The sequence below is a fragment of the Acanthochromis polyacanthus genome, chromosome 14 (genome assembly GCF_021347895.1).
Source record: "Acanthochromis polyacanthus isolate Apoly-LR-REF ecotype Palm Island chromosome 14, KAUST_Apoly_ChrSc, whole genome shotgun sequence".
Lineage (NCBI taxonomy): Eukaryota > Metazoa > Chordata > Actinopteri > Pomacentridae > Acanthochromis > Acanthochromis polyacanthus.
Window position 1 is genome coordinate 29,261,380 of NC_067126.1, and position 15,617 is coordinate 29,276,996.

The window sequence follows — 15,617 nt, forward strand, 5'->3', positions numbered from 1 at the left end:
AGGTCGCAGTAAACGGAATGAATGCTGATGATGTTCTGTCTCTTTGAGGCATAAAAGCCTCCAGCATTTGCTCACACACTACATTTTTTTACAACCTAGTAGTATAGTGTATTTTTTGTATTTGTGTTTTGATGCTTGTCATCCAGTGGCAACCAAAATTGATGAAAGCTGCCTTAAAATCAACATCCAAAGGAGGATAATAACATAATGCTCTGCAAAACGGCCATTTCTTATCCACACAATATAATAATTCTCGATGCAAATTATAGGAGAAACACCCACCTACGTCAGAGAAGGCTGTCTAATCTTCTGGGTGAACAGTTAGTAGTGGAAGATAAAATAAGGTGTTCTAACTGTGGGGTGTAAAAGGGAACAAATCTGGAAAATAATTCATTCAATTCAGACGTCTGTGCAGGTAAGGACTGCTTCAGTTCAGGAGAAAACCTAATAGCGTTTAAATTTCAGTTGTCAGCAGATTAATTGCAAGCTTTAATAATGACTTGTCAATTTAATGTTATTTTTCTCAACCTTTAGGGTGTCCCTGCTGCTGAATGAAAGTAGGAAATGTTTTGTAATAGGGTGAAACTGCTAATGCTCCCCCCCCCCGCAGGTTCTCATTCAGGCAGAGGATAGAGTTCACCGTATTGGACAGACCAGCAATGTGAACATTCACTACCTGGTTGCCAAGGGAACTGCTGATGATCACCTGTGGTATGTGTCATTCTGGTGGAAGCTCGATCGGCCACAATGTTAAAAAAAAAACCAAGAGACCTCTGGTGGCGGCCAGTAGTGGTTGGCAGTGGGTTCTGTGGGTTCCAGGGTGGGGCCTCCATAAATCATGCTCATTCTGTTGCATCTTGGGAAACGCTTCATCAGATTGTGATCTAAAGAGTTTGGAGGCTGGGCCAATATCAGTGGCTGTTCCTGAGCAGTTTTTATGGTGTGGCGTTTTCCTGTTGGGGGAGGCAGCAAGCGTTAGGAAGTGCGGTTACCATCGGGGGGTGTGTTTGCTCTGCAGTAATGTTTAGGGCTTCTGGATGAGCCACCATTTTGTTATGATGGGCCCGCAAGCTGCAACAAAGGAGATGCTCTGTGAATTTTACCAAAAGCTTCTGAAATGTATTAAAGTAAAGCAAAACCAAAGTCACAGTGAGGTGAGGTAGAATCAGTGTGTGATGGCAGTGTGGAGCAACACAAAGAACAGAGCACGCAGGGGAGGGCTGAATGGAAAAGAGGCCTGGCGACTCAACAGGCAGGCTTAAATAAACCTGGGACACTGGCCAGGTGTACCCAGTTATTGTGATGACATCATGGTTTGAAGCTCCACCCAGTCAGAGAAAACACAGCAAGCACATAGGAGCAGGGCTTTGAGCCAACAGTCAGTGACACGTATCAGAGTAACATCCACATAAATATGAGGACCCAGGGTTTCCCAGCAGAACGCTTCATTCTATCAAGATGATCAGTATTATTCACTTCACCTGTCAGTGGTTTTAATGTTGTGGCAGATCAGCGCATGACTCAGCTCAGAGGATTATTATTGATATTCAGACTGTTTGCTCCAATATTCATCAATCTTTTGTCGGCCGCTGAATCCAAACTGAAACAGCAGGCAGCCGAGTTAATGTGGGCTGACTAATATCCATATTGTGACAGTGAATTGAATTGCATCTGCCCTGTTGCAATAATTTATTTATGTATTGATCCAGGCCAATGATCCAGGAAAAAATGAATGTCCTGGAGCAAGTGGGTCTGTCAGAGTCAAACCTCTCAGACAATGCAGTGAACGCCAGCTTCCACTCTAAGGTAAACTTTGTATGTGTAAATCAATGGTGTATAATGCGGTTAACAGTTTTGTAAATAGCATATATGAAACATCCATGAGCCTACCCAGGACAACAGAACTTGCCTCTGTAAATCAAACATTGATTCTGATTATTTGGATTTCCTTAGGACCCGAACCAGAATAGCATCATGGAGATGTTCCAGAGATCTTTCTCTGCGGATGACGACATGGATGAAGCCATTTTAATGGAGGCAGCAGACGACTGGGAAGACACTCCGCCTGAAACTACATCTGGTCAAAACCACAGCAGCACCATGGCTAGACAAAGCCCCAGCAAGAAGAGCATCAAAGACTATTTCAGCAGCTGACTTGGAAAAACGTACACTAGGTAACTGCATTAACGTAATTCTGGTTTGCTAATTGGAACAAGACCTTGTTTTTAGTTTTAAGCCTATCATGACTGATCATTATTAACATCTGCTTCAGTTATATATATACATAAATGTAAAATAATATGACAGTAAGCATATACTTTTTTGCAAAGAAGAATAAATGAATAAATATTGAACTCGTGGCTGTTTTAGATTCCTTCTGAAACCTAAAACTGACCAGTTATCACAGGGACTGGTTGGTGTTTTTGGAGATTTAGCTGGAAGAAACCATTATTTAGATGAATTCGTAAATCCTGTTTCAATTGGTCCACCAGGAAGAAGCTAATATCACCAATAACATTCTGATGTAACTTTTATAACTTGCCATTCTCTGCACTCGCACAACTAATTTAGCCTGTATATGTGGCGATGCTCTGTTGTTAAGCTGCTGTCTCCTGCCATCATTAAGCTAACAGGAAGAGAATATTAAAGCCTAATCGCTCTGTTACAGTCCCCCATATTCTCCCTCTGAAGAGAGGAGAGTAACACTCATTACTGTAGCATGGCACTAGTAAATTTATTGTAGACAACCTGATGGTGACGCATTGTTCTCTGGATTCACCAACAGTTCCTATGGGTGCTTAAGTTGCTTTTTAGCGAGTGTATGATCCTTCTTTTATATCATGTAGCTTATGGCTGTCAGTGTGAGCCAAGGCAGCTGTCAAATAGTTAACTCCCAGTCTACTTGAGTATGTGACCTCAAAAAACCTCCTACAAAAGGTGCAATCATCTTGTCCTGTTTATTTTGTGATTCATAGAATGACAGGTGTTTCCATGACGTTACACATTAAGCTTATATTACAAGAGAAAATACCCGGCATGCCGATTCAGTTGGAGTGCTCTGGATTTCCACTTCCTCCTGTTCGTGGACTGCAAGGATTTGAATTACGGGGGCCATCTGCAAAATAAAGGAGAATGATGAAGTTTAACTGCTCTGAGTGTCGCACAGCACCTCAACACCTTCACTGCACAATACTGTCCTGCGATCAGTACGAGTTGCAGATGGTAATGTTGCACGATTTTGTCTCCTGATCCTATTCACATGTCAACGAAATGAGATCACAAAAAGGTATTGCACATTTGAGCTGCAGTTTTCCCCTGCAGCTTTGAGTGCAGCTGCTCTGACTTCATCAAGATTTACTTTGTTCTCTGCACACAAACTGTAAAAGCGGTTTACGTTGCAATTCCAGTTGCTGTTCATGACAATATGAAGATAAGTGGCGTCAGTTTTCTCTGAATCAGGAGGGACGCCTTTTCCTGTTCAAAGAAGCCATCTGAATTGTCAGTATAAAGACATGTGGCTACTCTTAGTCCACAGGACATCTCGCACTAATTGCTATGTCACGAATCGGGATGGATCCTTTAAAAAATGCAGCACACATACTGAAGGTCAGGCTGAACTTGTCTTCCCCAAATAAAACCACAAGGACAAAATTTGCTGTTTATAGACATTCTCAATCAAGAGTCGAGCATTTTGAAGGTTAATGGCAGAGTTTCCTCAAATAGCTAGTAAAATTTAAATATCAGTGGGAATCTTGGATATGTTAACGAACAGATGGGAAAAATAGCCAATAGTAGATCGAGGTATATCCATATTCTTCAGTCGGGTTAACATCTGGTTTGGATTTACAACATACAGAGATTTTTCATTGGTTTTACCGGAGTATTTACAGGTGACTGATAACTAGTAGCTGCTAAATGACATTCTCATTGCCTTATAAACTGATGTGTTGCTCTTGCTCGAAATGGCAAGTGAACTGTGGGATGCATCAGGGTGCCAAGAAATACACTTGTGTTCATCTTAGCCTTTGAACAGCAACAGGCTTTGCTGAGATCTTGTGTTGTCCAGAATGCTGCCTTTGAAGGACAAAGCTCTTGAGTTTGGACAGCTAGCACGACTGACATTCCCTCTCATTAAGTGCATGCCTTCATGTTGACGAATTTCTTCAATTGAAGCTCTTGACATTCCTGTGTTTATCTGCAGAACTGTCTTGCTCTTTTGCTGAGAGAAATAGTTTTAATTTTAAGCTTAATTTTTTCCGAACTTATTTTAAAACGCTGCAGAGTGAAATATTGTCCTTATCAGGGATAGCCATCAAAACACAAAAACATCAGCACAAAATTATTTCTATGAAACCAGATGGTGTGACAGATGGGAATAACTGTCACACACGTCATGTTCACCTGAAATGGTTTTATCAGTCTCTCCGTTGTTGGCGAGCTCTGCGTCGGTGCTGATATCGCCAAAGATAAAACTGATCTTTTCCTCTGCGTGCTGCTCATCGGACGAGCCGTGAACTGAGTTGTGGAGGATGTCTGCAGCAAAGCGGGCCCTCAGAGACTGGGGGGAGGTTTCCTTAGCTTTGTCAGGGTCTGTGGGGCCCATCATGGCCCTCCACTCCTCCACTGCATTTTCCTTGGTCAGAACAAGCATCATACAGGGTCCCCTGGAGGAAGCAATGACAGAATGTTCATGGAACAGATAAAAATCTGTGTAATATAGATGCAACTTTAATTCCTGGTAAAGTTTGACGCTGCATTCAGACTTCAGACTGTGGTGTTTGTTGGATTATGTGATGGCTGATGAACCTTAACTCTGGCACTGTACAGTTCAGACATGCAGGGAATGAGCACTGAATCTGCCTCGATCTGGTTGTGCTTCTTTGTTGGAAAGACAGCCACATCTTCTGCTATGTATTCCAGTGTGGTCTCCTTTGCTGATATGGATTTAGTTTAGCAATATAATAAGATAAGACTATTGGAAATGGCAAAATTCATTAATTTGACTTCAACCCCTCCGTTCTCTGATTAATCCATTCAGATACAGCATTCTACTCTCACAGTGAATATTGCTGCAAACCAGTAGTTTAGCCTAAACATCTGTTGATCTGAAAATCACCAAACCAGAGTTGCTGTATTAATGAAATTTTGGCCATTTGCAGGCACCAGATACAAAAAACAGCACATATCGTCACCTCAAAGGGGATTATTTACATATTCAGCAGCTACTGAACAATTTTTACATTAATTTGTCATATGTGTGTCTGAAAACAAGCCTGTCTCTTCAGCTGCTAAATGATCCTGTTAACTAGCTGGAATATTGTTTGGTGTTGAACAGGTACTGTACAGTGGGGTTTTTCTTGCAGAAACAGCTGCCTGCTGGCGTAAAAGCAAACAGTAATGTTTAAAGCTCCTCCATATAAGGTTCTTTAAAGCTGCAGATTTGGCTGACAATACTCTGTAGCTCACCACTATGAGCTACGCCTTCCACTGTTTTTTGTGACATTCTTCTTAAAGAATATCAATTGTAGCCACCTTATAGAACAAAGTAATCCTATCTGAATTTTTCAGATCTCCAGTGCTTTATTTTCTGAGATGTATTTCAATATCATGTCATATTACTATTAGATGTAGTTACAGATGCAGAAAGCACATTTTTAGCCACATACAGGTGAAGTGGTGAGAGCAAAACGGCAAAACTCTTCAACCTGGTTGGTTAAATTGCTCTTCAAAATAAAGTCACAGGAACAAACGTCAAAATACAAAACTACAGTTAAAGCCAGAGCTGATACTGAGGTACAGTGACAGTAAAGGTAGTTTCCCAGGCTGATGTGCCCAGCTGCACCCATCTCTCTGCCCACTATGTCCAAGTAGTTATGTAAGCCAAGTTAAGGGGATAATCGGAGCGGAAGATAACACTGAAATCTAGATGTGTGGTGGAACAAAGATTGAAATTGAGATGGACTTCCTAGTCACTCGCCTGAGGCTGCCTCGACTCTAAGCTGCTAAGATTAACTGTTGAAAGTGCTGTTAGAAGTTGCAACAGGAATTAGGACTAGACTGCTGCAGGAACTTTGCTCTGCTGCTGTGGCTGGACCCGGTCACAGACTAACCGACACATGAATTCCACCAGCTGGCTGAAGAAAGGCTTTTCTCTGTGCTCTTTGTAAAACTCCTCAGCCATCTCCCTCGACAGCACCGTCTCCTTAAGCTGTGTTACAGAGAAACCTCTGCCATAGATCTCCTCCAAAATCTTGACTGTTGGAATGAAGAGAATAAATATTATAAAGCTGACATTACTAAGCATCTTTATAAACAAAAATGCATTTTAACAGGAACCTCTCTGTTCATCCGTTGCATCGGGTTTGATCACTGCCAGCGTTTGTTGTTTAGGGAAGAAGAAGTTGATCTCTCGTTCTGCCTCTTCATGGCTGGCACTGCCATGAAGCTGGTTGATGGGCTCATTCTCCACAGCAAACTGGGACCTTAAACTAAGCATGAGGGATACAGAAACCTCAGTAACAAAAATGACCATATCTAATAGCAAATATTTGAGTCTCTACCAATTACTGTTGGATTAGGTTGTGTATTGTGTACTTTTCTTCACTTCTGCTTGCTCTGCCTCATCTTTTTCTACTTCAGCTACAATTTGCAAGAAACCACAGAAACTGGAGTGAACATGTCACATTAGAGGTGGACAAAAACAAAAACAACCAAACTAATTTTTTCTTGTAGCTGCACCGCTATCGAAAGAGAAAGTGTTACTGAGTTGATTTCTTCTTGTGTGATTGTAGAATGACAGTGAAAAGGCAAGCCTCTCCTGTCTGCAATCAAAGCCTGACAAGGTTAAAGACAGATCAAAAAAGGAGTTCTTTCTAACAAGCTGTCAAAAAGATAAGCAGTGAAAAATCTATTGCTTTTCTATTGGTAATTAAACCACCGTGACGTCTTTGTTCTCACAGCAGCAAAGTGGATGAAGGGACATCACTTACCAGTCAGGACTCTCCTCTTTAGCTTTATTAATGTCAGAGGGACCAATGATGTTCCTCCAGTGATGGACAGCATCTGTTCTGGCTAGAGCCAAAGCTAATACTGGCCCACTGTAGAAACAGACATGTTAAATGAATCTCTGCAGTAGCACGCTAACCTTTCTATTAATAACAGAGCATGTCAAAGTCACCTGGTCATGCTGTGGAGAAGAGCAGGAAAGTAGTCCTCATCAACATGCTGAAAGTAAAACTGTCTGACCTGCTCCTCTGTCAATATCACCTCTCTTTGGAGGGCTACTGAGAACCCTGCCTTGTGGATTTGGGTCAAGATCTCTTCTGCAAAGTCACAGATATGAAATAAATGCATTCATAGCTACTTAAAGAAAAAAAAAACTTCTATATTCTAATTTCAAAGTTTGAGTAATTTATTTGCCATTAGAAGGACAAAAGTGTTAATCTAAAACAAAAATCTGAACCTGTGTCAGAATGAATCAAGGAGCCGTCCCGTCCCACTATGTTATTAAGGAGCGTTATTGTGTGTGTGAATTTGTGCTCGCACACGTGTGTACTTGTGTATTTGGCATGAGCCCCACCTCTGTTCTCCCTGGCAACGTCGGGCCGGACGAGAGCCAGTGTCCTCTCCACACGCTCTTCCTCCCCATCCTGCTCCGTTACCGAGGCCGTCCTAAAGTTGGGGAAGAAGAAGGCGAGCTCCCTGCTGGCCTGGTCTCTGTCCTCACTACCGTGCACTGCGTTGAACAGTGTCTCTGTGCCGTATTGTGCCCGCAAGCTGCAGGAAGCCAGGGGGGAGAAAGGAGAGGAGACCAGATGGTTGCTCGGCTGGTGCTCAACCAGAGAGAACCATAATGTTTGGGTGTGTCTGATGGAGCAGGCGGGAATGTGCTGTTCATTCCTTTTTCCAGACTTTAGACTGAGATTGTTTCACACTGTTGCAATCAATAGTGCAGAAATAAATGTGTACGCTGTAAACAAATGTTTTTCTTTACAAAGACAGAGGAGTGAGAATTTCATTTCTTTTCTTACAGTTTTGAATGACCTTGCGGGTGTTTTCTGAATGGAGAATATGTGTTATTTCCGGTAACTAACCTTTGTGGTTTTTCTCTCCTGGCTTCCTCTATGTCTGCAGGGCCAATGAACTCACGCCATGCAGGCACAATGTTAGCTGAGTCCTCTGTCTGAGAGAGGACCAGAATATGGGAGGGACCACTGGACATAAACTGCACCAAGTCTTCAAAGTAAGCCTACGAACCACCGCCACATACAAATACAGAGACAAGAGAAGAAACACATTAATAAACTGAATACATACACACTGAAAGAAACTTCCGTTCCGATGTGAGGAAGTTTTATCCCTCAAAGGTGTCCAGATAATTCAGTAAACCCTTATAGAGGAGAGAAAATACAATAAATGTGCTATGAGTCATGTACATTTTTATTATTTAATTAACATTAATGCTTTACCTGGTCTGCTTTTCCCACATACTTTGTATTTCTGAATCTCTAACAAATTGGCATCATCACAAAGAGCACGATAAGCAAAAAAAAAAAAAAAAAAAAAAATCTGCTTACACAGCAACTCTATTTTGAGCTCCATGCAGAAATGCAGATGGATGTGTCATGTATTGCGAACTAACTGCAATGTTTTTGCGCTGGTCGTGACTGCTCTGCCATTAGTATGTTGACTCAGAATGTTAATGCTACTGACTAACCTCGCAAACATTCACTGCATCATCATCAGTTTTCCTCGGAGTGAATGGAATGCAAATCTGTGCAAAAGGCTGCTGTCTGTCAGAAGTATCATCTTAATATAAGTATGCATTACGTGTGCTATTTTTCTACGGTCTTATGCTATTCTCTTCTGTTTTGTTTGAGTCACTGTACCATACCTCTGCTGCTTTGTGCTGGTAAAAATCTCGAGCCTCAGCCTCAGTCAGTGTGTGCTCCTCTTGGGCCAGGATCTCAAACCCAGCGTCTTGCATCTAGCCAAGGGAGAAAGTGTCAGCGTAATGAATTAATGCCAGCAGGAAGTCTTGAGACAATCTTGTCTTCACAGAATGTGAGCAGTGTTTGTCTCTGTGTACCTTCATAATGATCTCATTTGCCTTGCCGTGAGCAACAGCATCTGGTTTAATGATGGCAACTGTGTAGGATTTACTGGCGGGAACTACAGGAGAAGAAAGGAGCTTGAGTGATGATCATTAATGCTGATAAAATGCACAATGATACCAGTAAACAACAATGGTAATCGCAATTACGGCAGTGCTGGTAATAATGTCAGTGCCAAAAAATATTTAAGATGTACTATATTATATTGCTTCCACAATACCAAGGATGCTTTCTTCTTTTTCTGACAGCTGAGGCGTCACCTTCTCTTCTTTGTTCTCCCCATCCATTAGACCTTCATCTTTAACCTGATACACAATAAAACATAATCAAAATAATCAATCCCTCAACATGACTGTTGATCAACACTTGTATAAATTCTCTCTTGCCTGAAAAAACTACAGCCTTGGTTACTCGTTAATGCTGATTTATCCATTTTATTATATTCTTTACATGTTATTATGTGGTCAGTACAACCTTTAAAAAAAAAACTAATTTCAAGGTGTGGCTCTCCTGGCAACCCAAAGTGGCTTTTGCAAACTGCTCCAAAATCGAACGATATTGTCATAAAAGACAAAGAAAATCAGTAAAGTCTTGCATTTAATAAGCTGGAACCAGAGAATGTTTGTCGTCTTTGCTTAGAATATCACTTATTCATCTGCTCCCTTTACTTATTATATCAGAAAGCAGATGGACTTGGCAGCAGCTTAGTTGTGTATGCTGATTTGTGCCAGGACCCTTATTACCTAAGTGTGGCTGTCTGTCCAGCTTATTTGAACTACTTAAGCTACTAATAAATTTCCATAAAGATAAAGTAGCTGGAAAAAAGAAGCATAATGAGCTCAGTAGTTATCCTTTTGTATCTTCAGATTGGGGCAGTATGTACAGAGTCAGCCAGGGCCTTAAATTCAACATGGACGACTATTCACTTTGACTTTATGTCAGGAGGACTATCCCACTGAGAGGCTTCTGACTTGTGTTTTGCTGTCTTTAAGTTGGGTTTTTCTTGTATTTGTTAGAAAAAACTAAATAAGTAACAACTGAAATATTGATCAGTTGTCAGACTAGCTGCTGAGTCTTTTTCACAGATGACATTTCGACATGAACACAGAGGGAAAGCAAATGTGTGAAGAGCAAAATTAATGATGACTGATTTGCATTTAGATGCTTCAGTTTTCAGGTACTGGTACTATATAGACACACAGAGGTGTAACAATAATTCAATTAGTTGTCAACTAATAAATAGTTATTTTTATAGTGGATTAATCACTGAGTATTCATTAAAAAAAGAAGTCAAAATCTTCTGTTTCCAGCTTCATTACTTTAAATATATTCTAGTTTCTTTTCCTCCTCTATGACAGAAATATTTTAGGTTGAGTACAAAACAAGACATTTAAGGATGTCATTTTAGGCTTTGTGAAGATCTTCTTGTCATTTCACAGATGAAACAGTTCATCGATTTATCAAGAAAATAATCAACAGATGAACTGACAAAGGAACATAATTGTTTGTAACCCCACTGTCACGCTGTTATGTGCTTCGCTCAGAGCCATTGTTAATGTTATTACCAACACGGGTGCTTTCCCAGCTCATGACAAGTCACGATGGCCTTTTGTGAAAGCAGCCCATTGTTTCAGCGACAGTATGAGTGAGTGGATAACTACATGTGCATGTATCCTGCTGCTCACCGCTTTCCGTTCACCACCTTGTTCAAGGATCAGCTTTTCTTTCGCCAGCTCCTCCAGAATCATTCTCTGCAGCATCGGACCGTTGGCCCCTCGCAGCACAGCTCCCAGCTCGCCACCCTGTTTATTGAACACAGGCCTGGCAATGTTTTTAACCCTTGTGTTGACCCGTTTTAAAGTTTGAAAATGTGGAAGAAAAAAAAAATTCATAATGAAACTTCTGATGTCCACATTTTCAACATTTTTGGGAAATTTTTGAACATTTTTTGGTGGGGGGGGAAGAAATGTTAAAAAAAAAGCATGTTTCTTAAGAACATGCACAAGTAAGGCCACACATATTTACCATCCAAATATGCCTAAACATTCAGCATATACTGCACACATCAGCTCACCCTATAGAATAGGAAGGTGGGTTCACATTTCCCTCGATACTTCTCCAATGCATCAATGCTGTCTGCCTCGGCCTGCACCACACACAAACACACATGCAAGTTAAAATGTGCAAATTCTGGATTCAGTTTTAAACTGTTCACATTTTAAATGGACACAGGGCTCACAGTGGCGAAATGCAGGAGGTCATCACCCAGTTCGTTCTTTATTTTTTGTAGGAGTCTGACCACAGCTCGACAGGGGCCGCACCACTGTTGGTATACATCTACAACTGTAAGGAGAAAGGCAGGGTTTGTATATGACAGAGAAGAACTAGAAAGGCAGAGAGGAAGGGTGCAAGCATGTGATCTGCAGTTATCCCAGTGAACACAGTGGGGCAGCAGAATACAATAAATAACCATCACACTGACAGAGCTCATTCATAGGTTGTCTTTTCTAACAAGTTACAACTGTACAGCAGCAGTAAATATTATATTTACTTTTATTGGGACAGCTCTATTTCCTCTGTAGTTCTTACCTGTTACCCCCTTGGTTGCAAGCATTTCCTCCCACTGTTCTTGGTTGGTGATAGATGTCTGGACAACAAAAAGCTGAGTTAATATCAGTTAATAAAAGTATGCTAAAACATAGACGTAGTAGCCCAACTTTATCACAGAAACCATGCTATGTTAGCCCCACCTGTAGGCTTGCCTCTTTCTTCTTGCCTGCCATTTCATTAGCATGTCAAACTTAAACTAATATATAATATATCCAAAAAAAATGCTAAGCTATGCACCGTAGAAAGTTAAATTAGCTAAAATGCCCTCAGATGCTGCTAGCGCTTGTTTGGGCCCCTGGTTGCTAGGCGACGTGTTTCCAAGCAGCCACCCCGGAAGCGCGGATCTGTCAACGGGCTGTTTGTTGTCTTGTGTTGTCGCTATTAGTTAATGTAACAGGGGGTCATATTTTCTCTCTGCTAGGTTAATATTGGAAAATGGCAATTAAAATTACCTAAAAGTGCTAACTCACAACTCCTCTCTGCTCTCTCATTCAACCTTTCGACTTTTTGTTTTTTTCTCAAAGTGCAGTAAAATGTCTGGCCCCAGTGTGTCGCTGTAAAAGCCTATTATAATACAAAGAAACACAACTTTACCTCTGTGTTGCCAGTGCTGCTTTAAATTCTATATGTTAATAATGTACATTATTGTTTGTGTTTGCCCATAAAAATACAATTATTATTATTCTAAAATATGTGCACACTGAAGCACTTATAAACACATTTTTATTCAAGGAAGGAAGAAGTATACAGTTTTTTTTTTTTTTACTGCAGTAGCTGAAAGTACCAATACAGTCATATAAAAACACTCCATTCCAAGTACAAATACTGCTTGAAAATTCCATTTAAGTATAAAAATGAAAGTATCAGGAGGAAAATGCAGTTAGATTGAAAGTCTTGGTTTGGTCTCTGACTGATACATTTTGACATCTGTACATTATTAATAGTTTGATCTATTTTGTATAATTAGAGTTTAACAAATAAATCTGAGGGGTTGTGAGATGAGTAATGGTAGACAAAAGGAAGAAAAAGCAAAGTTGGAATACAAATCTATTTTCAGTTTCTGGACTTTGCTTTAATCTTTGTTTCTGCTGACATATTTATTCATTTAAGCATCTATTGAAATGAAATCATGTGAGACATTTAGAGGGAAAAATCAGTAATCTACGAAACTGCTAACATAATGGATATGGATATATAATGTTATTGTTCGATCCCAATATGTTGCAACTCGGAAGACAATCGTACTTTTTTTTTTTTTATCACCCAATGACATCTGACCCATTGGTAAACTGGTTTAATGTACTGATCAAATTGGCTTGTGGATGTCACATTATTAATGCAATTAATTTATGGTACAATTTAAGATACAATTGAGGATTTTAACAACTGGAGAAGAGGCTCAGAGAGAGATACTGTGGATTAACTCAAAACCTCCAGCATAAAATGCCAAACCCCTTCTAAACACCTAGGTGTTTTTCTAGATGCTGTTTTGAATTTTGAATCTCATATCAGTAATGTCACTAAAAGTGCTTTTTACCTCCTCAGAAGTATTGCTAAAGTGCTACCATTTCTCTCCCAGGCGGATACTAAAAGACTCGTACATGTACTTATCACCGACAGCCTTAATTACCGCAATGCTGTCTTTACTGGTCTACCTTAAAAAGCTATAAATAAGCTATAGATCATTCAAAATGCAGCAGGCACATGTACTGACCAAGAGCAGAGGGAGGACTCACATCACACCTGCTTTGACATCCTTCACTGGTCACCTGTTGGCTTTAGAGTAGATTTTAAGATGCTTTTATGAATGTTAAAATCACTTAGTGGACTAGTGTCTGAATACTGAACCTGGTTTGTCTGGTGGCCAATTAATAAACAAATAATATTCCTCAGATCAAATGAAAAAAGATTAAGACACCTATAGTTCATCTTTCTTTTAAGTTACTTGCTTTCATAACAATTGAGTGACAGCCAAAGGGCATTATTGGACATTTAGCAAGCCAAAAAACAGACTTTATTTTCAATATGAATTAGAAAATGATCTGCAGGTATCCTATCACATGCCAGGTTTTGCCCACAGGCCATAAGTTGAGTGTATCTGTCCTTAGCTCTGCTCTTTCTACACCATTTAGGTCCTCTGACAGCAGCCTGTTAGTTGTTCCCAGGCTGAGGACAATGAAATAAGGTGAAGTGGCACTTAATGTTCATGGTCCTCGCCTGTAGTGCAGCCTGCCTGGGGAGCTGAGGGTCACCACAACATGTCAACATCTTTAAAACAAACCAATATTTTTGGCTTGGCATTCTCCTAATCCTGTGTATCTTCTTTCTACTGTTGCGTTTAAACACCTCGTACTACAAAATCTACATGGAAGGCGCTACATAAATAAAATGTGATTAGATTTGATTGACCTCTCCTATAAAACCCAAGGCCAGATAAACTAAACAAACACAACAATATTAATATTATTCTAGTTTCGCTGTGTGGTGCTACGGTGGACAAACATGATCTTGACCCTCCAAATATGGCGTGTTGAAAACCAATCACTTTCCTCTCTTCCTAAACCATCTGATGTGATGCAGAGAGGCTCATGTCCCTGGAGCAAAAAAAATGAGCCGGTGACCTCCCTCTGTACTGCTCTGCGTGAGCTGTGTTTACTCCAAGTAACCATCAAATAAAGTGCACAGTGCAGCCTGGGCTACCTTAAAACCCAGAAGCCAAATCACAGACCAGTACAATGATTTTCTGACTTCTGCAGTATCTTTGGGTTTCATGCTAACAAATGATTGACTGATTAATCGAGATAATTAAGTAGAAGTTGGCCTTGATTGCATTTTTTTCCCAGAATCAGAAATCCAGAGGTGCAGACTAAACAAATATCAGATGTGGGTCACTATTAGACAGGCAGGGGCATGTAAAGGATACTAGAATTGCATATTTTTTAGTATTTTGTAAGTTCCCTGCCTTGCTGCATCGATTCTCACTGTTCTTTCTCCTCCTGCCATCACCTAAACTTCTTGGAGGTGGAATACTAAATCACTTCCCCCCCCTCTAAGCACAGATTTATCTTACAATGTTCACCTTGCAGGGGCACTGAGCAATTATCAAATGCAACACAAATTTGCTTTTCCAACATCGCCCCCTAGCCTTCATTTCTGTCGTCGTAGGCCCTGGCATTTTAATCATGCTCCTTGTAATTGCAGGTTGTCACTGAATGTGTTACTGAGCTTTCTGCAAAGCTCAGGCTGACACCCAAACCTCTGCCCAGTCTTCCTCTGAGATGTAGCTGCTTTTCCTCCTATGTTTGTCAGGAAAGACCAAAGCAATAAAGTAGAAGAAATTTGCACAAGCGCTGGAGCCCCTCATACTTTCTGACTTTGTGTCATCCTGACGCCTCGCAGAGGTTGCCCTCCAACTGTAACGTTTTATTTGAAAGTGAAATAGGTCCTCTAAAGAGATCAGACCACTTTTGCATGCTCTTCCCCCATGAATTTCAATGAACTGCTGCACTTAAGCGGTTCAGCTCCACAGCCTCCTTCCTCACAAAGTGGGCCCAGAAAAACAAGCCTTACAATTGGAATAAGTTCACAAAAGGACAAATTACAGTGCACGGTGACAATAAAGCGAGAAAGAGAATTATAAAGCGAGACAATCAAATAAAGGAATGTCAGGGTCCTTCACGTTATCGACGACAGCCGTACTGTTTGCTTTGCTCCCTCTGTTCTGTATGTACCATATGACATGTTTTTATTATCAACCCTCTGTCTGGCTCTGAGCTCATTATGCGACCAGATGGGAACAACAGTCACCTCCCCTCCATCATAGAAGCTGTGACAAGGTCCTGACACAGTCCTTGCCCACAGACATAAGATTCATACGTTGCATAATAGGCAGTC

General features: G+C 40.7%; 2 protein-coding genes across 4 annotated transcripts in view; one reads left to right on the forward strand and one right to left on the reverse strand.

Moving 5' to 3' along the window:
- The window catches only part of smarcal1 (SWI/SNF related, matrix associated, actin dependent regulator of chromatin, subfamily a-like 1), a 105,559-nt gene that overhangs the window by 12,080 nt on the left and 77,862 nt on the right, over positions 1–15,617 (forward strand). For 2 of the 3 annotated variants that reach the window (XM_051959093.1, XM_022196150.2), the window contains 3 exons: positions 611–711; positions 1,710–1,806; positions 1,954–2,354. In XM_051959093.1, coding sequence (XP_051815053.1) covers positions 611–711; positions 1,710–1,806; positions 1,954–2,154 — 399 coding nt within the window. In that variant the 3' untranslated portion in view covers positions 2,155–2,354. Of the gene's footprint in view, positions 1–610; positions 712–1,709; positions 1,807–1,953; positions 2,355–8,133; positions 8,243–15,617 lie in introns of those variants that run through there. The other variant, XR_007946787.1, reaches the window with a different exon arrangement.
- On the reverse strand, positions 2,939–12,178 carry nme9 (NME/NM23 family member 9). Its single transcript, XM_022196151.2, has 16 exons — positions 11,864–12,178; positions 11,703–11,760; positions 11,353–11,456; positions 11,188–11,259; positions 10,799–10,915; positions 9,334–9,418; positions 9,089–9,171; positions 8,894–8,986; positions 8,094–8,248; positions 7,580–7,776; positions 7,178–7,322; positions 6,990–7,097; positions 6,337–6,488; positions 6,111–6,255; positions 4,402–4,664; positions 2,939–3,115 (listed from the first exon to the last, which is right to left on the reverse strand). The coding sequence occupies exons 1-16, from the start codon at positions 11,894–11,896 to the stop codon at positions 3,045–3,047; spliced, it is 1,881 nt and encodes a 626-aa protein (XP_022051843.2). The 5' UTR covers positions 11,897–12,178; the 3' UTR covers positions 2,939–3,044.